Source organism: Grampus griseus (genome assembly GCF_964374135.1).
Source record: "Grampus griseus genome assembly, chromosome: 14".
Classification (NCBI taxonomy): domain Eukaryota; kingdom Metazoa; phylum Chordata; class Mammalia; order Artiodactyla; family Delphinidae; genus Grampus; species Grampus griseus.
Genome location: NC_139008.1, coordinates 9,271,920 through 9,296,405, shown reverse-complemented (window position 1 = coordinate 9,296,405; position 24,486 = coordinate 9,271,920). Strand labels below are relative to the sequence as shown.

Sequence of the window (24,486 nt, the reverse complement as noted above, 5' to 3'; positions counted from 1 at the left end):
CTGGCAGCCCAATGGTTAAGACTCTGTGCTTCCACAGCAGGGGGTACTGGTTCGATCCCTGGTCGGGGAACTAAGATCCCAAATAAAGAAAAAGAAAAAGTTCTGAATATATGTTTCACAACAATATGAATTTATTTAAAATTACTGAACTATACTCCATAGTTAAGGTGGTAAATTTTATGTTATGTGCTCTTTGCCACAATAAAAAAATTTACATAGATGGGAAAAATGAACAAATGTCAAAGATAAGCAAGAAACAGGGAGAAAATGTTTGCAACATATGTAACAGAAAAATGGTTAAAACACCTACTATAAAGAGTTCCTGCAAATCAATAAGAGAAAGTACAGCAGTCCAAAAGAATAATAGGCAAAGGAGAAGAAGCAATTATAAAAATAACTATTTATGCTAATAAACATATGAAAAGATGTATAACTCCCCTATTAAGTGGTATTTCTCTAAATTCTCTAAGTGAAACAAATTTTCCCCCCTTTTAGATTGGCAAACTTTAAAGACAAATTGTATCACTGGGGGCCTGGCAGAGAGCAGACAGCATGCTGGATTTTATTCTATTTATTTATTTTTTATTTTTTTGGCCACGTGGCCAGCGGAACTTCCCCACCCAGGGATTGAGCCTGTGCCCCCTGCATTGGAAGGGCAGAGTCTTAACCACTGGACCACCAGGGAAGTCCAGCATGCTTGATTTTAAAGAGACTTTATTGGAGGGGCTATGTACAGAGAGGTATGGGTAGAGCTAGGGAATTCAGTAAAGGATATTGCGGTACCAAGAAACTAACAATTAAAAACAAAAAAAGGAAAGAGGGCTTCCCTGGTGGCGCAGTGGTTAGGAATCCGCCTGCCAATGCAGGGGACACAGGTTCGAGCCCTGGTCTGGGAAGATCCCACATGCCGCGGAGCAACTAAGCCCGTGCGCCACAACTACTGAGCCTGGCTCTAGAGCCCACGAGCCACAACTACTGAGCCCACATGCCACAGCTACTGAAGCCCACGTGCCTAAGAGCCCATGCTCCACAACAAGAGAAGCCACTGCAATGAGAAGCCGTGCACCACAACGAAGAGTAGCCCCCGCTCGCCTCAACTAGAGAAAGCCCGCGCACAGAAACGAAGACCCAACGCAGCCAAAAATAAATAAATAAATAAAAAGAGTTCCATCTCCAGCAGCATTAAAAAAAAAAGAAAGAAAGAAACTAACAGTAGTGGGGAGCCATTACCACCCCCAAGCCTAAAGAAGCAATGGGAGGAAAACCGAGTTACAGGGTTGAAAGATGGAGCCATGGGAAACAGGGTTGCTGGACAGTAGCCACAGCTATAGAAGGACACACCCTCTGCTGGAACCACAGCAAACCTGGGAGCAGCAGGAGAAACAAATAGGCCAGCATCTCTCTCTTCTCGCCCTCAGAAGCCAGAAGACAAAGCTAATACAGCCTGCAAAGGTGAGCCTCCCAGAGGCGCAGTCAAGAGCGGAGAAAGGATCTGCGACACTAACCAGCACTTTGATGATATCCCATATGAGAGAAAATAATAGCTAACAATTTCTAAGTGTAAGTGTTGACTGAATAGTGGTATTATCATCATTATCCCCATTTTATAGATAGGAGAACTGAGGCACAAAGAAGTTATACTAGTTGCCCAAAGTTCACACAGACATTACACAGAGACGCTGGGCTTTGAACTCAGGCATCTGGTCATCTAGAGCCCAAGTTGTTAAGGACTGCACTCCTCTGCCTCTTGTTTTCCTTTTCCCTTGTTGGTGAAGTATATATTGATACAATAACCAATTTTTTGGAGGGCCATTTGACCACTTCTACAAAAAATAAGGTCCCTTATAAGTATAAAAAAATAGTCTGAGATCCAGTAACTCCACTTCTAGGTAACATTGTTCAGAAATACTCAGTGTGCAAAGATACGGGATATTCATTTTATGCATCTATAGATAACTAGAGCAGATCCCCACCCCCAGCTCCAGTGATAACTCCTGATTAGACTAAGCCAATCATGGTGGTTGGTTTCTTTCCCTCCATGGTGATTGGCTCAGAGTGGGCATGTGACACTTTTGCAGCCAGTGAGACAGGAGGGAAGGTCTGTTGCCAGGCCGCAGGACTAGGCTTCCGCTTGCCTAGGAAAGAAAGCACCCCATCTTCCCCTGGACGTTGTCCTGTCAGGTGGTGATATCTGGAATTCTATGCCAACTTGAACCTCCAAAGAGAATGAGCCCGAGGACTGTGACCAATGATGAGGACGTCGATCTGGAGAGGAGGAACCTGGAGCCCTGGAAACATTTTCTATCCAGTAACCGTCTCCTCTTCGGGGCCCTGAATTTCCTCTAGATCTCTTGGTTGTGGGAGATGCGGCTTTTCTTATTGGTTAAGCCAGTGTGATTTGGGGTTTCCAGCCAAAAGGGTCCTAACCAGTACAACTTGGCTGCCGTAAAAGAAGAATCAAGTACAACATCTCTTGTGAAGTACCCTTGCAGAAAAACAAAAATAGCAAATAAATAAGTGAAATCTGAATCTGATCAATCTTCTAGATCAGAAGATCAATTTACAGCACATGCAAAGGAGAGAGGAACACATATACCCAGAATACAGTCAGCAAATCCAGATGTGGAGAACTCTATAGGACAAACGGGGCCTTCAACAACAACAAAAAAACTCAAGGAAAAAAATGAGATGTAGGGACATATGGATCAAAAAAGAAGAAACACAAGACATATCAACCAATCACAGCTGTGGATCTTAATTGTTTCCTGATGCAACCTGTTAAAATTTATGGCATTTGTGAGACAATTAGAAAAGTGAGCATTGAGTGTATAATTGATAATATTAAGGAATATTAAGTGGTCCAGTGGTTAAGACTCTGTGCTTCCACAGAGTGGAAGAGGGGCTGCAGGTTCGATCCCTGGTCAGGGAAGTTCCACAGGCCAATGGTGCGGAGGGGAAGAAAGAAAAAAAGTATGTAAATGATATGGTGGTTTATGTTTAAAAAACAAATAGGTCCTTAGCTTTTAGAGAAACATACTGAAATATTTACAGATGAAATAGTATGATGTCTGAGGTTTATTTCAAAATAATGCAGAGATGGGAGAGGAGATACATGGGGTACAGATGGAACAAGATTGGCCTTGAGTTGATAATTGTTGAAGCTGGGTGATGGGTGATGGTGATTCTATCTCCCTTCATATATGTTTAAAATTTTTCATAATAAAAAGTATTTTTTTTTACAGGTAGATCCAGGGAATTCCCTGGCAGTCCAGTGGTTAGAACTCTGCGCTTTCACTGTCATGGGCCTGGGTTCAATCCCTGGTCAGGAAAGTAAAATCCTGCAAGCTGCACAGCACAGCCAAAAAATAAAAGAAAATAAAATTAAAAATTTAAATTATAAAGAAAGGTAGATCCAATAAACTAAATTAAATAATAAAAATAAATTAATTTTTTTAATTTTTAAAAATAAAAACTAAAAAAGGTAGATAGAAAAAAAAATCTCCCTCAGAAATACCTTATTTCTCTTGCATTAGCAAATACCACCCACTCTCTACTATATCCTTCACATCAACATATAAACATGTTTATCTCCCATCTTAAAAAAAGAAAGTTCCTTGACTTCACATCTCCAAAGAGATGCCACCCCATTTCTCTGTTCACCTCAAGAGCTATCTCACCCCTGATTTTGCTTCCTCTCTGCCCACATGCCAATCAGCCCCTCCTGTCTGCTCCTGCCCCCACCCATTCACCACTCCAGGCTGCTCCTGGCAAGGTCCCTGGGGCATCCAGGTTGCCATGGCCAACAGTCACGCTCTCAGCAGCTGTTGACAGAGGTGGCTGCTCTCTCTCCTCCTCAGAACCCTCACTTGTCCTGCTCTTTGTGACACCACCCTCGCCTGGCCTTCCTCCTCCTTCTGTGCACTTCCTCCATCTCCCTTCCGGCCATCCTCCAAAGGTCCTCTGTCTTAGGCCCTCTTCTCTTCCTCCAATGCACTTTTGTCCCCTGTGAGTGTCTCTCCCATTTCCACGGCTTTAACATCCCCCAGCTCCCAGACCTCTCCTCCGAGCTCCCCACTCATGCATCCACCTGCCTCCTTGAATGCCACGAAGACAGTAGAAGACACTGGTTAACAGCATGGCCCTTGGAGCCCAACCACTTGGGATTGGATTCTGGCCCTGCAGCTTCCAAGCAGTGTGATCGTGGGCAATTAATTAACCTCTCTGTTGCTCAATTCTCTCAGCTATTAAAGGAGGGATTAAATAATACATGTACCCTCTCACAGTCATTATGAGGAGTAAATGAGTTAATGGATATAAAGCATTTAGAACAGTGCTTGGCATGTTAAATTCAATAAATGTTAACTATTATGCTATCTCATGGGCATCTCAAACTTAACATGCCTCAAGTGGAACTCTAGATTCTCCCTTACCACTTGTACCCTATAGAGGGGGATATCCATCTAATTCTTCATCCAGGGAATTCCCTGGTGGTCCAGCGGTTAGGACTCTGTGCTTTCACTGCTGAGGGTGCAGGTTCGATCCCTGGTCGGGGAAATAAGATCCCACAAGCCACGCTCTGCAGCCAAAAATAAAAACTAAAACTAAAAATAATTGTTCATCCAATCCTATTAATTCTAACTCAAAATATATCTCAAGTCTATCTACCTCTCTCTATCTCCACGGCCACCTCACAGTCAAAAGTTACCATCTTGTCTCAACTAGATAATACAATAGCTTCCTAGCTGATTTTCCTTCCTCTCCTCCACTTCCCCTCTAATCTGTCTCTCCAGCCTTTTCCTGCATAGCCAAATAGTCTTTGTAAAATGGAAATCATATCTCTCCCTGCTTAAACCCTTACTGGCTCTCATTTCTCTTTAATAAAGACCAGATCCCTTACCAGGCCCCTACATGGACCCACCCCAGCCCATCTCTTATAGGCCTTTTCCCCCTTTGTTTTCTCTGCTCCAGCTTCCTCTGCCTACCTCTCCGTTCTTCTAACAAGGGAAGGTCTTGTGTACTTCAGGGCCTTTGTATATACTATTCCCTCTGCCTAAAACACTTTTCCCCCTGGTGTTTATATGACTGCCTCCTTCTTATCCTCCAAATTTCACCTTACCTGAGACCTTTCCTTACCACCCTACTTAATATCTCCCACCCCAATTATTGAACACAGCACCCTGCCCGCTTGAAAGTAGAAATGCTGGGGGGGGTTTGGTTTTGGCTTTTTGTTGTCCTTGAGGAAGAGGGCCACGTAACTGCCACATCCCTGACTCCAAAATTCATATTTAGCATCCGCGGGTGCCCAGTAAATATTTGCCAAATGAATCATTGGATTGTTGATTTATAAAGAAAGTCCGTGTATGTGGCATTGTGGCAATTACCTCAGTTCATAAACTGAGCCATGCAATAACATTATTTCCTTGATGCTCCATTCTGCTGAGGCAGTGGCTGGGCCACAATTCCAGGACCTTCAGCAGGGCCAAATTTGCTGGGGGTGTGTTGGAGGGGGGAGATGAGGGAGGAGGCTGGGGGAAGGGTGAAGTTGGACAGTATCCAGCCCTCAGGCAACAGTGATCACTGCTGAGGCACCACCATCTTGTCTCCATGGTCCCTTTGGTCCTGTGGTTTGTACTGTGTCTGCTTTGGGCTCAGAGCTGGGAACAATTTTGCAAGCTGCCTATGATCCTGCCTGCCTAGTAAGCCCATGAGCCATTCCTTTCTGGGGACCCTGCCAAGAAGTAAGTGGCAGACCCCTCCCATTCTTGGCCCAAACACTTATCTCTACTGAGGCTTCCTCTTCCCCTCTGGGCTTCAGCTTTTGAAACACAAAAACCAGCTTTTCTACTCTTTGGTCTGCCACATGCATCGCCAGGAGCATTGAACACAGAACCCAGAGCACAGAAAAATAGGAAAATGTAAAAAGGAACAAACTAGAATAACACAGAAATATATTAGATGTTTGGAAAAGATCAAGCTGCCTACTATGTAGGGAAAATACTAGAAGGGCCAAAATGGACAGGTCCAGTGAGAAGGTGGTGATGGAGGGGCGAGATGGGGCTGTGGAGATGGACAGAAGTGGATGGATATCAGAGCTGTTTGGGAGATAAAGATCAACAGAACTAGGTGAGAGATTGGATGGGGGTGGAGGAGGTAAGGAAGGAGGCATCAGAAATGACTCCTGATTCTGCCTTGAGAAATGGGATGGCTTTGTCATTGAACATGGTGTGCCAACTTCTGGAACACCCTCCTCCACTGTAACCCCCTCACCTGGCCGATTCCTACTCATCCTTCAGATCTCCATTCAAGCATCACTTCTGCAGGGCCAGTCGGATTCCTCGGTTTTATGCTCTCACTTTCCTTTGCATATTTACTGGGTGTGTGATCACACATCCATTCGTATCTTCCCCAGCAGACTGTCAGGTCTGTGAATTGATCTGGGCTCACCCCTGCATCCCCTGTGCCTGGCACATAGGGCTCAGTAAATGAAGGCTCCAAAATGCAGGCAGAGGGGGCTGGTGTGCAACCTGCAGGCTGCTGTTTCTCAAGGGGAGTGAAGGTTGCTGGCTTTCAAAATACACAGAGTCGGGCTTCCCTGGTGGCGCAGTGATTGAGAGTCTGCCTGCCGACGCAGGGGACACGGGTTTGTGCCCCGGTCCGGGAAGATCCCACATGCCGCAGAGTGGCTAGGCCCGTGAGCCATGGCCGCTGAGCCTGCGCATCCGGAGCCTGTGTTCTGCAACGGGAGAGGCCACAACGGTGAGAGGCCCGCGTACTGCGAAAAAAAAAAAAAAAAGTTAGCAGGGCCTGTCGGGGGTTCTGGGGCAGAGGAGCAAGTAGGTGAAAGCAGGAGTTGGAGGATCTGTGGGTCTGGTGGGGAGCTTGGAGGGGAGGAGGTACAGGTAAGGCCTGGAGGTGGCAGAAATGGTCCCCAGAGGCGTTCTGGACACCGGGGCTAGAGGATGATCACGCGCAGTCTCTGTCTTCTACACGGGGTCCCCATGAGCCTCCCCAACCCGCTCCGAAGAAAGTAAATACTCCACACCACCCACTGTTGTGTGGCTGTTAGTCTGTTGTTTTGTTCACTGGCTGTGTCTAGAAAGGTGCCTGTGTCTAGAAAGGCATGAGGCCCCAAGAATATCTGTTGATTGCTGAGTGAAAGAAGGCAGGAGCAAATGTTCTCAAAGTGTTCCCTGAGTCGGGGGAGGCACAGGGGATTACCACCGCTCCCACGCAGAACAGGCTGCTGTGCTGATTAAACAAGATAATGCATACGAAAGTCTTGGCAGTTTAATAAACTCAGGTTCAAAATCTGGTAAGAGAGAAGTTGGGTTGGGGGTGGGGTGCTATGGGAGGATGCTGGATGGGAGTCACTTGAGGGGGGCCACGGGGACAGCCCCAAGGGAAACCTCGAGGGGTCTTCCAGGAGCCCCGGTGACACCCGCCTGACCGACACCCCTGCCCCACCTGGCGGCGGGCAGGAATTTGCCCTGATGACCTCCCCAGGCGCCCTCCTGTCACCATGGTGACCAATCGCAGAAACAAGCAGCCTGATTGTCCCTGCTCAGCGGGGCAGGTGAAACCCTGGCCACGTGACCGATACTGAGCCAGGTGCGGTTAGGGGACACCCGCCACCTCCCTGTCTTAACCCATTCAACGCCGCCGCCACCAGGGTGCAGTGTTCCTGCGGCCGCAGGCCACACCCCCTTGGCTGTCAGTCCCCAGCCAGAAGGGCGGTGACGAAATACTCGGAGCACTGCACTAGGAGTCACACAGCCGGGCAAGGACTTCGGGTTGCGCCACACGGGGGCTGCATGATTGGAGCTGGGTGACTTCACCTCCCAAATCTCCATTTTCTCAGCAGTGAAATAAGGATGCTAACACCTTCCCAGTTTGGACGGCTGGGAACAGAGATGCGGAAGTGGAGAGTCGATCACCGAGGTCGAGCGTCTTCATTCTGTGCCCCGTTTCTCCCCCTACATCAACCTCAGCATATCAGGGGCTTGACACCCCCCAAGAAAGAGACCCTCACCAACCACCAGCAAGGCCACTGGCCTGTTCCTGACAAGATGGGAGGGGTGGACGGCCCTAAGGTTTACCCCTGCCCAACACCCCATCACCAGAGTCCTTCCAAGGTAACAACAACCCCTCTCCTGGTCCCACTGCTTATTCTGGAGTGTTAAGTGAAAACCTCAAGCCAACTGGTTTTTCTGCTCGCCAGCCAGCCAGGTCCTGACCGGCCACATGACACAGCTGGGGCCCAGGACTCAGAAACGTCTCAAGACTGCTTCTGCCCCTAGACCCAGGACTCTGACTGGGGGCAGATGGTCAAGGGTTGTGGGCCGGGCTCAGGTTACCCAGTTAGACAGTAGGCTGGGGTGGGGATGGGGGACCACCTGAAACCACCTTTGAAATGCTACTCTTCTGAATCACCACCATGACATCAACCCTCTTCCCCTTTATCCACCAGTTCTAGAAAAGCTTCCTACCTGATCTCCTTCAAGGACCCCTCCCAGGCCTTGGACCAACCCCCCTCCAGAGCTCAGATGTTCTCATCATGCCCCTATTGACTATGCTGGCAACAAATGATCACACCACCTGGTGTGTTTAGAGTCCACAGCGATCTCAAAGTCCTCCTCAGATTAGAACAAAACACCTGCCCATCACCAGGCTGGCTCAAGATGGGGGCCACTTCATTAGGCAAGGCATTTATGAGGCCATGGAGTTAGGATGCATCCTACTGTACTGACTCCATCAGGCTTGTCCTAAGGAGGTGGGGGAGAAGCCAGTGGATCCCTGGCTAGCCCAGGTGCCATGTCCTGGAGGGGGCACTGACCCAGCTACCAGCTGAGCCTACACCTAAGCCTCAGCTAGTGCTTGAATCTCTCCATAATCATTCAGTAAAATTACTATTGCACTTTGCGCCAGATGAACAAAACATGACCCAGGTCCTTCAGGAGCCCCCAGCCTGGTGGACACATAGGAGTCCAGACTCTGACAGATGTTTTGAGAACATGAGGTGGAAGAGATTAGTTTCAACTGGGAAACGCTGGGAAGGCTTGAGGAAGAGGTGGCAGCTATCCTGGACCTTAAAAGACATGGAGGACTTGGGCAACTGGCTATCTGGAAAGTGGACACAGCATCCCAGTGGGAAGTGGTGTGGGAAAGGACCTGAAGGGAGGTGTGCAGTATAGTCCTTGGGGGTGCCTGGCACTGCGCAGCTTGTGGGATCTTAGTTCCCCGACCAGGGATTGAACTCGAGCCCTCAGCAGTGAGAGGACGGAGTCCTAACCACTGGATCACCAGGAAATTCCCCCTGACCGTTTCTGAGCAGAAGAATGCTGTAGAAAGAGCAGCTACTCTTGCAGCTGCTGAAGGCTGGACTGCTGTGGAAGCCAGCTGAAACCTGAGACAATGTCGCCACTGCCACCACTACCCCAGACTGGTCAGAGAAGATGGCAGCCAGTCAGTGCTCCAAAAGGAGGCGACTTCCCTGCACGATGTGCTGAGGGGGGTGGGAAATAAAGGTCTTATTTATTTCTCTGCTGGTAAATGGGGGGCGGAGGTGAGCAGATCTGAACCATTTCAGCTCAGTGCAGCAAATGCCCCCTTTAGTACAAACACCTGGCCTCCCACCTTGACTCGCAGACCAGAGGTTACGTTATACCGCTTGTAAGTTATTTGCCTCAGTTTCCTCATCAGTAAAGGGCAGGAGCGGGGGTCGAAGGGCGGGCTGGAAATGACCTCTAGAGTCTCTCCTAGCTCTTTCTAGAGTAGACTTCAGGATTAGTAAGAGGTGCTCCGTCCAGCCTGCCTGGGCCCCCAGCTATAGAGCACGGCGCTTCCAAGCTGACGCCTCGACGACGGGAGCCACTCATGGCGCCCCTCGCCTGCGACCGCCAGCGGCACAGAAAATACAGCATCCGGAGCAGGCCAGGTGCGGGGTCCACAGCGGGCCCAGGCAGCGCCTCCTCGGCTTGGCAAGGATCTGCCCCGCGGCGAGGGTTCAAGCCCAAAACCCAGCACGTCACGAGCTGCGGGAACGTGATTCCCAAAACTCAGGCTCCGACTCCCCGCAAGAATTCTGCGCGGGGAGGGGCCGGGCGGAGCTTAGCAGGGCGGGGCCAGGGTATTGGTTAGCTCCGCCCAGGGCGTGGCCAGGTACGGTGCTCTCGCCTGTGGGCGTGGTGCCCACAGGGTTTCGTAGTGACGCAAGGGGCGGAGCCTGGGGGGGGAAGTTTTCCGGGATTACGTAAGGAAACGTGAGCGAAGGAGGGGCGCTCCGCGATAGGGGGCGGGGACAAGGCGGAGCTCCAGTCGGAATTGGGCGGGGCTCCGAGCGAGGCGGAGCCGGGGGACAACACGAGGTGCGCGCCGGGAAGGAGATCCGGGAGATGCTCCGCTGGGCCAGCGCCTGGAGGCTCCCCCATAGGGGCCTCGGCCCCTCCAGTCCCAGCTTCTCCAGAGTGCCTGTCGCACCCAGCAGCAGCCAAGGCGGCACCGAGCCGAGGTCAGTCAAGGGTGTCAGGTGCAAGTTCGTCCTTCGCCCCTCCCCCTCCAGTCCAACCCAGATGGCTCCACTTCCTCCGCTTGGGCCCGCCCTCTCCCAGGCCGCTTCGCCAGCCGGCTCAGACCCTTCCCCTACCCTTGCTCCTCCCGCCAGGCCGGTGCCGCTTTCCTACAGACTTCTGGACGGGGAGGCAACCCGCCCGCCCCTCGTCTTTCTGCATGGGCTCTTCGGCTGCAAAACCAACTTCAACTCCATCGCCAAGGCCCTGGCCCAGCAGACCGGCCGGAGGGTGAGCTTCCGGGAGAGGCGGGGACCCGAGGGAGGTGGGGCCTTGGTGGGCGGGGCCCTAGAGGAGGCCGCGGTGTGGCCAGCTTCTCTGTCCTCAGCGCGGGGAGTGGCAGGTCCTTCTCGGCAGAAATTAAAGAAGAGATTGACCTTCTAAGGCTGGAGGCCCCAGGGCAGACCCAGGCCCTAGATGAACCCCATTCATTCCCTCGTGCTTTCACCCATCCAGTCCTTCATTCGTGTTACAGATCTAAGTGCTGCACCCTAACCTAGGCTCTGCTGTCAGATGCCTAAGCACCAATACCCTACCCCCTAAGGGGGCCAGACCCTGCTTGTTCACCAGGGATGACAGGGGGCTTTCCACCTCGTCCAGCAGCCCGTCCTGCTGTGCTCCAGCTGTTGCCAATTCTTGGTGTCTGCTTTCTCTGGAGTTGCCACCCAGCTAGGCCATACCTCCAGAGACGTGGTCACACTCCTTGGACCTTCTGGCACAGTGGCTCCAGGTTCGTCATCTGGGCCTCCAAGGTCTGAGAACTGGGCCTTCTCACCTTTCGGGCCCTTCTTCCCCTTCTGGATCTCCCCACCACCCCAGGCTCTCCACCTCCCTCAGCCTGCAGATCTGCCAGGCTTTTGGCTATGCCCTGAATGTGGATGCCAGAGCTGCCCGCCTCGCCCACTCCCCAGGTGCTGACAGTGGATGCTCGGAACCATGGTGACAGCCCCCACAGCCCAGACATGAGCTACGAGGCCATGAGCCAGGATCTGCAGGACCTCCTGCCCCAGCTGGGCCTAGTGCCCTGCGTCCTCATTGGCCACAGCATGGGAGGCAGGACAGCCATGCTGCTCGCACTTCAGAGGGTGAGCCGTCTCTATCCAGCGCTTCTTCCCATCCACTGTAGACCCTGCGTGCCCAGCAGGCAACCTGGAACTCCAGTGAGCCTTGGATGGCCAAGTTCAGGATCCAGGAACTAGGCCTGAGACCTGCTATGCCTGCCCTAAGGTCCCCAGTCTGATTCTCTCCCACAGCCAGAGCTGGTGGAGCGCTTGATTGCCGTGGACATCAGCCCAGTGGAGAGCCCGTCCAGCTTGAACTTTCCAAACTACGTGGCAGCCATGAGGGCCATAGACATCCCCGATGAGGCGTCCCTCTCTGGTGCCCGAAAACTGGTGGATGAGAAGCTCAGCTGTGTTATCCAGGTAATACACCCAAGCCCCTGTATGGTGTTGTGGGCAAAGGAAGAGTGGCAGCCCCGGGCCTCACAAGGAGTCCCTCCCACCCGCAACTGCTGGACCCCCACAGAGCATAAGTATGCGGCAGTTCCTGCTCACCAACCTGGTGGAGGTGGACGGGCGCTTTATGTGGAGGGTGAACTTGGATGCCTTGGCCCAGCACTTGGACAAGATCTTGAACTTCCCACCACGACGAGAAACCTACTCTGGGCCATCCCTCTTCCTCCTGGGTGGAAACTCTCAATTCGTGCTGTAAGCCAGGCTGGGTGGTGGGAGGGGCATACCTGACTTATCCAGCCCCCAGCCTGGGGAGGGCTGGGGTGTGGGCAGGGGGTGCCTGAAAACCCAGAAACACCACTAGGCAGGTGGACTCACGTGGCTCCCCATCCCTCCCCGCTTGGCCTCCACTTCTCTCCTTCTCTCTCCATCTTCCTACTTTCACCCCCTCTCGGTGGCCTTCTCTCCGGCGGACAGTCCCAGCCACCACCCTGAGATTAGACGGCTCTTCCCTCGGGCCCAGATGCAGACCGTGCCTAACGCTAGCCACTGGGTCCACAGCGACTGCCCGCAGGACTTCATGGCTGCAGTCCGAGACTTCCTGGCCTAAGAAAGGCCAGAAGGGGACACAAAACCCCAGGCTTCAAGGCCCTGCGGGCTGCTCCTTGTTTCTGCACAGAAGGACTCAGGTGGGCACTGAGAGGGCACAAGGATGCGTCGGGGGTGTGTCAGACCTTAAACTTTAATGAATAAAGTTACTCTTCCCAAGGTCTTGGGCTGAGCTCTCTCACCGCCAACGTCCCCACCAACGCAGGGGGAATCTGACCCAGGGGGTCCTGGCAGTTCCAGGGTCCATGGGGGCTCCCAGAGCGCCCCTGGACTCTCTCTGCAGCTGACTCTCGACCTGCTGCCTCACCATCCACTGCATGTCATCCTGGGGGCAGGAGAGCAGGTTCAGGGGCCAGGCTTGTGCCCGTCTGGCCCAGCCCCCTGGGCCCGGCCGGCAGGTCCACCCTACCTCCCAGGCCTCCACCTCCTGCTTCAGTCTCAGCTTCTCCTCCAGAACTTCCAGCAGCTGGGCCTCCACAGCTCGCAACTTGGCTTTGAATATGTCCAGCTCAGCCTCCACTGCCCGTTTCCTGAGGGGGCAGAGAGAGCAGCCTGGGCGTCAGAGCCTGCAGATCTGGTTCTGGGCCCTGGGGGTGGACAAGTATGGCCACAGCCCCCGCCTTGTGACAGAGTGGGTATTTGTGTGGCTTTTCTTCCAGGAATGCCTGATGTCCCCCCTTCCCCTCCTGGCAGGACAGAGCCTGAGGGTGAGCCAGCCACCACCCTCCCATCCCCCACAAGCAACTTCCTCTCACTTGGCAATGGCTTCATCCCGCTCCCGGAGGACCTGGTCCAGCGAGGGCTCTGTCTGGGTGTCCCCCAGCGCTCCAACCACTTGGGATTCTGGGCTCTGTGGTAGGGTGACAGAGGAGGCAGTAGTGGTTTGCGGCTTGCCTGGATGAGGTGCCCCACTTGGCTTTTCCGCCCTGGCCTTGGCCCTGAGGCTGATGTCAGGAGGGGAAGGGTCTGAGACGTTCTGTACCTGCCCCCCAGTGCCCCGGTCTCGTGGGCAGGGGACTGCATCATGCTGAGGGGTTAGTAGGTGTGGCCCCTTCCCACCTAAAGGAAAGCAGAGGGGGCAGGGTGTTTGGACCGCCCCCCTCCACCCCACAAGAGGAAAGGAATTCTCACCTGATCCCCAGGAAAGAGACAAGGTGGCTTCAGAAGGACACTTACCCCTCGAGGGCCCCAGACTGAGAGGGTGGCCTGGTGACTGGGACTCTTGTCAGCAGGGAGGGGCAGGCGGAGGACGTGGCCCTTTGCCCTCCCTTCCTGTCAAGGCACTCCCTGTGAGGCTCCGCCCCGGGTAGGCTGACCATGCCCCTTCCTCCACTCCCGGATCCTGGAACCCTCCAGCCAGACCCAGAGTTTCTTCACCCATTCCTTGTCCAGGCATGCGTGCCCCTCACCTCAAGGGGGCGCACTACTCACATCAGGAGATAAGAAAGGAGTGAGAGCCGGATGACGTCAACGCTGAGAGACAGGTGCCCCAGTCCCCCATGCTGAGGAGTTGGCATCTTGGAAGCTTGAGTGGCATCCCCACACATACAACCATAACCTTAGCTCAGCAGAAAACAGAAGGGCAAAAGTTTAACCGTTCCTGGCAAATGCCTCCTAACACATTGAACCGTCCATCCCCCCTAGCAATATCCTCCAGTATTCCCACAATAGTGTTCATTATTCCTCCAGTATTCCCAACATTCTGATCCTGGAGTGTGGGTGGAGGTGCTGTGCTCTGAGGGGGGGCGGGCAGGGGAAGTCTCAGAATCTCAGTATCCCACACCCCCCCTCGATGTGACCATTGAGAGCACAAGTAACCTCAAACGTGTAAGAGGGCCTCCCCATTGAGAGGCCTTTGCAGCAAGGTTCCATCTTGGGGATTAGACCCTCAACCCCACTCTAAATAGTACATACTTCCTCCAAGACCCCCCAGGAAGCTCCCTGCAGACATGACTCCTGGTTTGTCTGGGTCCCACTCAACCAGGTGCACCTCTAACAGCCAGACTCCAGTTTCTTTGGTTGAACCCAGGTGAAGAGGTGGAATTGAGCTGTACCCCCAAAAACCCCTTTTGTGGAGGAGATTCATTCATTGTGTTTCTGGAGGCTGCTGTATGTCATGATCCAGACAGGACCTCTGCTCTCGGATCTCTGGGGCTAGCAAGGATGAAGCACAGATATAGTCAGAAAAGGGTGTCAGGGAGTCCAGGGACAGTGGGAGCACAAAGACCCCTCACATCCAGTCACGGGGGTTCCACAGGAGCTTGTCCAATAATGAATCCCGCAGGCCAGCAGGAGTGAGCCAGAAAGGTCTAACACTCATGTCAGGTATTTCTTTTATCTTAACTTTTTACTTTGAAGCAATTTCAAACTGCTCTTCAATGTCAAAAAAAAAAAAAAATATATATATATATATATATATATATATATATATATATCCTTTTAGGGTTAAAAAAACTAATATGGTATCAAACATCGCACCCAGTTGTCACATCTCTCTGGTCTCCCTCAATTTAGAACAATTTGCAGCCTTTCTTTGAATTTTGACCTTGACATGTTTGAAAATTACAGGGAACTTATTTTGTAGACTGTCCTTCAATTTGGGTTTGTCCATTTCTTTCTCACAATTAGACCACTGTTATATATTTTGGGCAGAAATATCACAAAAACGATGCTGTGCTTTTTTTTTTTTTTTTTTTTTTTTTTGGCCATGCTGCACAGCTTGCGGGATCTTAGTTCCCTGACCAGGGATTGAACCCAGGCCATGGCAGTGAAAGCGCTGAGTCCTAATCACTGGACCGCCAGGGAACTCCTGATGCTGTGTTCTTGTATTCAGTATCATTTGGAACCATGACGCCTGGTGCTGGTAATGTTGATCACTTGATCATAATTAGTAGGTATTGGGGAAGGGAGGTACTTTAAGACTATGAAACACCCTTTTCTTCATCCCACTTTCACCCATAGGTTTCAGCATCCATTGATGTTTCTTGCCTGAATTAATTATTAATACAACGGTTTGCAAATGGTGATTTTCCAATTTTATCATTTCTTCTACATTTATTAGTTGGCCTTCTATTATAAAAAACTTTTTCTTCACCCCCATTTATTTATTCATTTACTTATTTATCAGATGAACTTGTGATTTCCTATTTTATTCCATAGGTTATAATCCATTCCTATCATTTATTTTGATGCTTAAATTGTCCCAGGATTGGTCAACGGGTGCCCCTTGCTGACCTCTTGTCATTTTGATGTGTCGCATCATTCTTTGGACACGTCCATTCTTTTCTGGCTCAATAAGATATTCCAGGTTCATCTTGTTTTTCCCTGCCCCAGCCCTAGAATTAGCCATTTCAACAAGAATACCTGTTTCTTTTTGCTGGAGAATAATATTTAGAAACCGAGATCTGGGTGTTAGTTGTGCTCAATGCAATTAGGGTAACCTCTACTGCCAGGCCCGCTCAGTAGACACATGTTTATATACACACATAAACATACACATTTTTACCTATGTTTATTCCTTTATCTGTGTGATGGTTAATTTTATATGTCAACCTTACTGAGTTGCTGGATGCCCAGATACCTGGTTAAATATTACCTCTGGGTGTGTCTGTGAGGGTGTTTCCAGAAGAGGTTAGCATTTGACTTGGTGGCCTGGGTAAAGCAGGTGGCCCTCCCTGATGTGGGCGGGTATCATCCAATTCATTGAGGGCCTGAATAGAACAAAAAGGCAGAGCGAGGTTGAATTCTCTCTTTCAGACTGTTGAGCTAGACTTGGTCTTCTCCTGCCCTTGAACTGGTACTTGCACCATTATAGCTCCCTGGTTCTCAGGCCTTCTGTCTGAGTCCGGAACTCCACCACCCTGCTTTCCAAGTCTCCAGCTTGCAGACAGCAGATTGTGAGACTTCTCAGCCTCCATAATTGCGTGAGTCAATCCCTCATAATAAGTCTCTTTCTCTATATTTATCCTATTGGTTCTGGTTCTCCGAAAATCCAAACTAATACAATTTCCATATATTGAAAAATAGTTTCCATTCAGACCTTAAATTCCAATGGCACAGGGTTCATCCTAGCTTTCCCCCTTTCCAGATTTTTACTGCCTTTTCCCCAATTGTCTTCAATATATTTTATAATTTGTTCAGTCTCCCTGTAGGTAGCTAATCCTCTGAGACAACAGGCTGCCCCTGACTTAGATGCCCTCCTTACATGGGGGTGAGTCTGGCAGGGCTGCCTTCCCATCCCACACCAGTGCCATCTGCATGCATGGTCCTGGCTGCCACTGGGCTATCAAACATTTCTAAGACTTTTATATTCGTTCATTCTACAGATATTTATTGAGCACCTACTATGCTTCAGGCATGTTTCCAAGTGACAGACATAAAACAAGAAGATAGACAAAGTTCCCTGACCACCGGAGCTCACATTCTAGGGAAGGGAGATAGACAATAAACAATAAATAAATGAGTATACCAGATGGTAAGAAGTGCTGTGAAGAAAAAGAAAGCAGGGCAAGAGAATGATAAAAGACTAGGAGATTGCTATTTTATATAATTCTGTACTATCCTAGGGAGATCACAAATATTAACCTACCACTGAGATGAAAGATAACCGTTCTCATGACTTGGAATAATTTTTCCAGCAACAGCATCATTCATGGATTCAAAAAGCTCTGGGTTCCCCTGATGGTTCAGTGATTAAGATTCCACACTTCCACCTCAGGGGGCACGGGTTCAATCCCTGGTCGGGGAAGTTGCACATGACATGCAGTGCAGCCAAAAAAAAAAAAAAGAGTTCTGTATTTCCAAGCACAAGTGAAGATGACACATTCGAGAAAACTGTATTAGGGAACTCAAAGGAGGTGCTAGGGATGACACATGACATGACAATGAGAAGCAGAAATACAAGTGAAGGGTTTGAATGAACTTTCACAAGCCGTGAGCGTGGAAAAGAATTGTTTTGAAATAAAGTTATTTGTAAATATATGTGATTTAAAGTATTTCCATTTTAAATGTTTTCACTAAATATTACTAGGGAGGCGCTTATTTCATTTGCACCCCTAAATGTTTTAATTAGACTATTGAGCCAAATTTCTTTCTTAAAAATCTTCTCATTGGGAAAAGGAGGGCAATGTATTCAGGCATATAGTCAATTCCATCACAAATACCTTAAATATCACACACTGAGCAGTGAGACTCATTCCCCAGCTGCCTACTGCCCGTATCTCCCTCCTCTGCTGCACCCCCAGGATGGCTGAGCCCAGGCCTCAAGACTGAGCTAGAAGATGGTGGGCTGGGGTTAGGGAGTCTGGAAGGGGGAAGGAGAGCTGCCTGCTGGGCAGGGCTGGACTTTGTGGTCAAAACAGCTTGGATTTGCAGGGCTAGGTGGCTTACAAACCATGTCACCCAACCTTCAGTACCTGGTTTGTGTTTACCTCTCTGAGCCTCATCGTCCTCATCTGTGAAATGGAACTAAAGGAGGGCCTTCCTGATAGGGTCACAGTAAGAGTGACCCTTACACAATGGCCAGCACTTTGTACAATAATGGGCCAGGGCCAGACTTCCCAGGGGAGGAGAAAGAGGGAGTAAATCTGCCAGAAAGCAGCAGAAAAGCCACAACAGGAGAACATCAACAACACACACGCACGCACGCACGCACGCACACACACACACACACACACGGACACGCACTCTCCCCAGCCTCAGAGCCTGGGTTGGCTGGCCCTTCCTGCTCTGAGCCCCTCACAACTCTGCCCCGGGGACAGAATTCCTGAATTCTGCACAAGCTGCCTCCCCTTCCGCCTCCAGACCCCGAAAGCCCATATACTTCCACATCATTGTCTTGTCACTGTCAGGGTGTCTCTCAAACCAGCCCGGGAGTTTCTGGAGGACAGGTAGTGACTGTCATCATCCCGACCTGGGCACACAGGTGCTCAGCCGTGAGGGCGTGGGCAAGGCAACACCGGCCTTGCCCAGCAGGTGGCAGCAGTTCCCAATATTAGGGATCCCCACTCCCACCCTCCCCGCTGTTGGGATGGAAACCCCAAACTGTGCTGGGGCGAGGATGCTCCCAGACGCCCAGCCTTTCCTTCAGTGCTCCTTTATAGGAACACGCCTCATTCAAGCATCCAAGTGTTTACAGCTCAGTCTGCAAACACACTTTCTGTGCCAGCCCTGGGGAATCGACAAGAACATGACCCCGTTCCTTCCCTTTATGTGTCCCCATCTAATGAGGGGACAGACACTTAACACACACTATATGCACACAGGACGATAGTGCTATAGTCGGGATAAATACAGGCCTTTGTGGGACCACGCAGAAGGAGTCCAAAGCTCATTCTTGGGTGGTCAGAGACAAATTCTTGGAGGAGGTGATGTCTAGCGGGGAAGGACTAGAAGTCATTGGCCAGCTGCATGGGGAGGAGGAGAAAAGAGGGAGGAGAGGGCCCCAGGCATGTGCAGGTCAGGCGTTAAGGCTGCTCACAGGGTGGGAGGGAAGGTGGCCTCCAAGAAGAGAGGCAGGGCCAGACCACAAAGGACCTGGAAAGCTATATTGTGGTACCAGCATTTCCCCGCTCCTCAAGGAAAAAAGGAAACCTGAACAAGTAGAGGGGGGTGCAGAATGCCAGTGTTGGGGCACAGTGATGCCCCTTTAACGAGAGTGGGGAGAGGGCTGTACAGAACATTGCTCTGGACTGAATCTCCATCAATTAACCACATTAAAGAATGGGAGTGATGTGTGTTGTGGGGACTGCCTGGTTCCCACAGGGACGAAGGCCTGCTCTCTCACTGTCCATGTCCTTGTTCACAGCTTTGCCCCAGAATGCCCTTCCCCCATTCTCCACCTGGTCACCTCCTACTCATCCTTTAAGCCCCAAGTCAAATGCCCCACGTCTGCAAAGTGGTCCCTGATCCCAGGGAGGTGGCTGCTCGGGTACTCATTGGCGCCTTGTGCAGCAGCTTATCCTTTAGCTCCTGCCATGGTTCTAGGTCCTCTGTCTCTGGCCATCCTTCACCTGTCAGTTTCATCTTCAGCCCTTCACCTTCTTCCATAGACACAGACACACACCCACAGACACACACATATGCACATACTTCCCTAGACTGTGGCCCACAACTTCCATTTCCACCCCAAGCCAGGCTCCTCCTGCCTTCCAAGTCTCCAGCCTGTGTGCCACACTAACTCCTCATTGACTGTCTGCCTGTCTCCTCTTGATGTCAGGGCAGAAACCTTAAATAGTACACATCCTGGTCAAACCCCTCTCCCAGGTGCCAGTTCTGTGCTTATCGGCATGTGGTCAGTCACAGGGCCTGTGGCTTCTAGTTCATAATATCTGTCACTGTTTTGTTTTGTTTTAAATTTATTTATTTGTTTGTTGTTTTTTTTTTGGCTGCGTTGGGTCTTCGTTGCTGCGCATGGGCTTTCCTTTTAGTTGCAACGAGCGGGGGCTACTCTTTGTTGCGGTGCACAGGCCTCTCATTGCAGTGGCTTCTCTTGTTGCGGAGCACGGGCTCTAGGCGCGCGGGCTTCAGTAGTTGTGGCATGTGGGCTCAGTAGTTGTGGCTCGCGGGCTCTAGAGCACAGTCTCAGTAGTTGTGGTACACAGGCTTAGTTGCTCCACGGCATGTGGGATCTTCCCAGACCAGGGCTCGAACCCGCATCCCCTGCATTGGCAGGCGGATTCTTAACCACTGCCACCAGGGAAGCCTCTGTCACTGTTTTAATGTTTTACAACAAACATATTCTTTTCATAATTGAAATAAAGTGTAGTCGTATTAAATCTCTCTCTCTCTCTCTCTCTCTCTCTTTTTTCTTGGCCACATGGCTTGCGGGATCTGAGTTCCCTGACCAGGGATCGAACCCGTGCCCCCTGCAGTGGAAGCACGGAGTCCTAACTATAGCTACTGGACTACCAGAGAATTCCCTTAAATAAATCTCTTGAATGCCTTTGACCCTTCTCTCCAGCCGATGGGTCCTGCTCTTGTTCACACAGTCCCAGTCTCTCTCCTGGACAACGCAGCAGCCTTCCAGCTGGCCTCCATGCTGCTATAGATGAGCCTCTTCCCTTGCTTTAAGACCATCTATGGTGGCCTCTTCCAGCCTGGACCTCTCCCACAAATTCCAGATTTCCTATGGGCAGTGGCCTACTTGCCCTCCCTGGTGGGATGTCTAATGGGCCACTCAAACTTAAGTGTCCAAACCCCGAATCCTATTACCACCTGCCACCCACCTGCCACCTGCTCCTTCTCTAGTTTTTCCTCCATCTTTGCAAATGGCAACACCATCTTTCCATGTATTCAGGGCAAAAAACTTGACTCCAGGCATCCTTGATGCCTCTCTTTCTCTCAGTTGGCTCTACCTTTAAGATGTATCCAGGGGAGCTCCCTGGTGGTCCAGTAGTTAGGGCTCGGCGCTTTTACTGCTGTGGCCCAGGTTCAATCCCTGGTTGGGGAACTAAGATCCTGCAAGCCACGTGGCACAGCCAAAAAATAAAATAAAATAAAATAAAATAAACAAAAATAAAATGTATCCAGGATGTGACCACTTCTCATCAACACCATTGTATCACCTTTGGCCCAGCTGCCTGCGTGATCACAACAACTTCCTAAATACGTCCCTGCTTCCTCCCGTGTCCCCTTCCGTCTGTTCTCCACTCAGCAATCAGAGCAATCCTGCTGAAGCCCAAGATGGATCAGGTACCTTCTCTCTTCAAAACCCTCTGGGGGCTCCCATCACCCTCAGAATCAAAGCCAAGGGACACACAGTCAATTCCAACGCCCCTCCCTCGAGTCCTCTGACTTCACCTCCTTGGAGCTCTTCTTCACCCACCACACTCCAGGCATCCTCACCTCCTTGCTGTCTCTCCGATATGCTAGGCACACTCCCTGCTCCTGGTCATTGCACTTGATGTTTCCTCTGCCCAGAATGCTCCTCCCCCAGAGACCTACATGCCTCACTCCCTCACCTCCTTTATTTATTTATTTAGAAAAAAAAGGTTTTTTTAATTTATTTTATTTTGGGCTGCGTTGGGTCTTCATTGCTGTGCGCGGGCTTTCTCTAGTTGCGGCGAGTGGCGGTTACTCTTCACTGCCATGCGCGGGCTTCTCATTGCGGTGGCTTCTCTTGTTGCGGAGCACAGGCTCCAGGCGCGCGGGCTTCAGTAGTTGTGGCATGCGGGCTCTAGAGCGCAGGCTCAGTAGTTGTGGTGCACGGGCTTAGTTGCTCCATGGCATGTGGGATCTTCCTGGACCAGGGCTCGAACCCATGTCCCCTGCATTAGCAGGTGGATTCTTAACCACTGCACCACCAGGGAAGCCCCCCTCACCTCCTTTATTATTATTATTATTTTTTTTTGCGGTACGCGGGCCTGTCACTGCTGTGGTCTCTCCCGTTGCGGAGCACAGGCTCCAGACGCGCAGGCTCAGCGGCCATGGCTCACGGGCCCAGCCGCTCCGCGGCATGCAGAATCCTCCCGGACCGGGGCACAAACCCACGTCCCTTGCACCGGCAGGCGGACTCTCAACCACTGCGCCACCAGGGCAGCCCTACCCCCTCACCTCCTTTAAATATGTACTCAAGTGGCACCTTCTCAGCAAGGCCCTCCTTGACCACCTGATTTAAAGCTGGAATCCTGCCTCAAACCTGGCACCCTACTCCTTCTGTCCTGCTTTATCTTCTTCATAATATATTATCACCGTCATGTATGTTATTTTCTTGTTTGTCATCTCTCTCCTCTACTAGAACCCATGGAGGGCAAGGACTTTGGTTTTCTGCCATGTCCCTAACGTCTAGAATAGTCAGCACATAGTAGATGCTTTTTGATTAAGGGAATGAAAGTCGGACCCTTGATTGCCTCCCCCCTTGTCTTCACAATGAAGTTTAACGTTCAAGGTCTCCCTCACTGGACTCATCTCCCACCCACGCTCATCCCCATACCTGAGCACTGCAGCAGGCTCCTGAGGTTCTCCAGTTGCTCTCCACCCTCACCCCAGCGTCTGGGCACACTCCTTCTGTCTAGAATGCCTGCACCACTGCCTGCTGCAATGCCACTCCTTCAATATCCAGCTTGAATGTCACCGGCTCTGGGAAGCCACCCTGAATCCTTCACATATTGAAACCATGTCTGTCTCTCCCACCACTCTAGGAGCACCTTAAGTGCAGAACAGTATCCCCAGAACGTGCATTCCCAGGTAATGTTTGATGAATGAATGAATGAATGAGAGTAAGACCTGTATCAGAAAGGCAGTTTAAGTTGAAGGGCACACATTCATTCTCTATTCATTTTTCACGCTACCATTTAATATTCATCTCAATAAGTGATGCTTGGCATGACACCAGGATTCTCTAAGGGCAGCAGCTGTGTCTCCCCTTCCTGCCCTCTCCCCACAGGGCCAGACACTGGGCTCTGGGGCTGCACCCATGACTCACCCCACTGAGTCACCCTGCACAGAGGAAAGTACTCTGAACCAGGAATCAGCACCTTCCCTGCCACCTGTTCCTTGTAACCCTGGGCAAGTCCCTCTAGCAGGTGAGTTCTGGTCTCGCATCTGTCAAATGGGGCACCACCAACACTTGCTCTGTGGGACACTCAAGGTTGAGGTCTGGACAAGTGGAAGGGATGTGGCTGCCTCTCGTGCTAGGCTACGTCTGAGCTAGTCTTGGACCAGACTTTCCTGGGAAGGAGGGATGACTGGAACAGTGTCTCCAGCCTGTCTGCCAGCCAGCTAACCTGTGCCCACAGTCTCGGAGAACTGCTGGGCCTGGACATACTGGTCAGCAGGGGGCTGGCCCAGCTCCAGAGCAACACCTTGGCAGCCCTGGGGAAGGGAAGGGGGAGTGCTTGGCTTGAGGTCAGAGCATCTGGGCCAGGGCACAGAGGGGGCAGCTGGGGGTGTGTGTGTGTGGCTGCTGCTCAACAAGATGCTGGCAGGGACCAGAAAAGAAGCATCTGCTACTGACTAGCCCCCAGCCACCACCCCTCCACAGTATTGAGAAGACCTTCCCATTAGTCCAGAGGAGCTCGGCCCCTGCTTAGCTACTCCCAGCTTCTAGCTAGGAAGTAGGATCTCAGGCCCGGGGCTGGGATGCAGGACTGGGAATACAGGGAAAGGGGAAAGAGATGGGCCTATAACTTAGATCACCTTCCCCCAAAATAGAGGGGTGCCTGCATCTTGCTGGGAGTGGAAACTAAAGGAAAAGTGGTGGTCACTCAGCATCAGACTGTGAACTGAGGAATCCTGGGGAAAGAAGGGGCCAGAGCCTGAGTCTGGATGAGACGCTGGGAGAAGGCAGGAAGGGTAGGGGCTCAAAGGCTGGAACTCTAGAGGGTTTTGGCTCGAGGAGGCTTTTGGAGGGGGATGCTGGAGGTCCCAAGGCAATAAAATTAAGGAGGGAGGTGGGGTCTAACCTCTAGCAAATCCCCGGGGATATGAGGGGCCCTGGGGGTGAAGAGCCAGGGTCCAGAAGGAGGGATGCTGAGCGGCTGAGTCGAGGGATGGGAGGAGGGAGGACGGAGTTGGGACGGGAGGGAGCAGAGACTCTGGGAACCGACCCCAGGCAGGGATCAGGCGGGCGTCGAGAACGCAGGGGGATGAGGTCCCTGGGCTGTGACCCTTCGGAGGACCTGATTGGGTGTGGGAGACGGTGGGCAGTGGGAGCGGGGAGCCAGAGTCCCAGAATTGGGCTCTAGGTTGGGACCCGCCAGGGCGGGGCGTGCGAGGGGCGGGGCCGGGCTAGGGGCTGGGGGCTGGGCCGGGGTCCCGGGGGCCGGGGCGGGGCCGGGCTGGCGCTGCGCAGCCGCGGGGCGGCCGCCGCGCATGCGGGGCTCACAGGGCTGCAGCCGGTGCCGCTGCCACTCCCGGGA

General features: G+C 51.6%; 2 protein-coding genes across 5 annotated transcripts; one reads left to right on the top strand and one right to left on the bottom strand.

Annotated features, from left to right (window-relative positions):
- Nucleotides 1-10,332: 10,332 nt before the first annotated feature.
- ABHD11 (abhydrolase domain containing 11) lies at nucleotides 10,333-12,789 on the top strand. 4 transcript variants are annotated; one of them, XM_082671344.1, is made up of 6 exons: nucleotides 10,333-10,507; nucleotides 10,661-10,796; nucleotides 11,477-11,650; nucleotides 11,819-11,989; nucleotides 12,093-12,274; nucleotides 12,581-12,789. In XM_082671344.1, the coding sequence occupies exons 1-6, from the start codon at nucleotides 10,392-10,394 to the stop codon at nucleotides 12,627-12,629; spliced, it is 828 nt and encodes a 275-aa protein (XP_082527470.1). In that variant the 5' UTR covers nucleotides 10,333-10,391; the 3' UTR covers nucleotides 12,630-12,789. The 4 variants fall into 4 exon arrangements, with proteins under 4 accessions (XP_082527470.1, XP_082527469.1, XP_082527468.1 ...); XM_082671343.1 differs by having other exon boundaries at nucleotides 12,497-12,789; XM_082671342.1 differs by having other exon boundaries at nucleotides 10,333-10,796.
- Nucleotides 12,744-24,441, bottom strand: LOC309832245 (uncharacterized protein; the record flags this gene model as incomplete). Its single annotated transcript, XM_082669869.1, has 6 exons — nucleotides 12,744-12,953; nucleotides 13,038-13,158; nucleotides 13,384-13,478; nucleotides 13,805-13,900; nucleotides 23,363-23,440; nucleotides 24,247-24,441. The coding sequence occupies 6 exons, from the start codon at nucleotides 24,439-24,441 to the stop codon at nucleotides 12,807-12,809; spliced, it is 732 nt and encodes a 243-aa protein (XP_082525995.1). The 3' UTR covers nucleotides 12,744-12,806.
- Nucleotides 24,442-24,486: the final 45 nt, after the last annotated feature.

Bases quoted from the DNA above. Each gene is read 5' to 3' on its own strand.
- ABHD11 (XM_082671341.1), top strand. From the start codon at position 10,392: ATGCTCCGCTGGGCCAGCGCCTGGAGGCTCCCCCATAGGGGCCTCGGC. The intron at 11,651-11,818 runs GTGAGCCGTCTC...TCTCTCCCACAG, and splicing joins TGCTGCTCGCACTTCAGAGG to CCAGAGCTGGTGGAGCGCTT. The intron at 12,275-12,496 runs GTAAGCCAGGCT...TCCGGCGGACAG, and splicing joins GGAAACTCTCAATTCGTGCT to TCCCAGCCACCACCCTGAGA.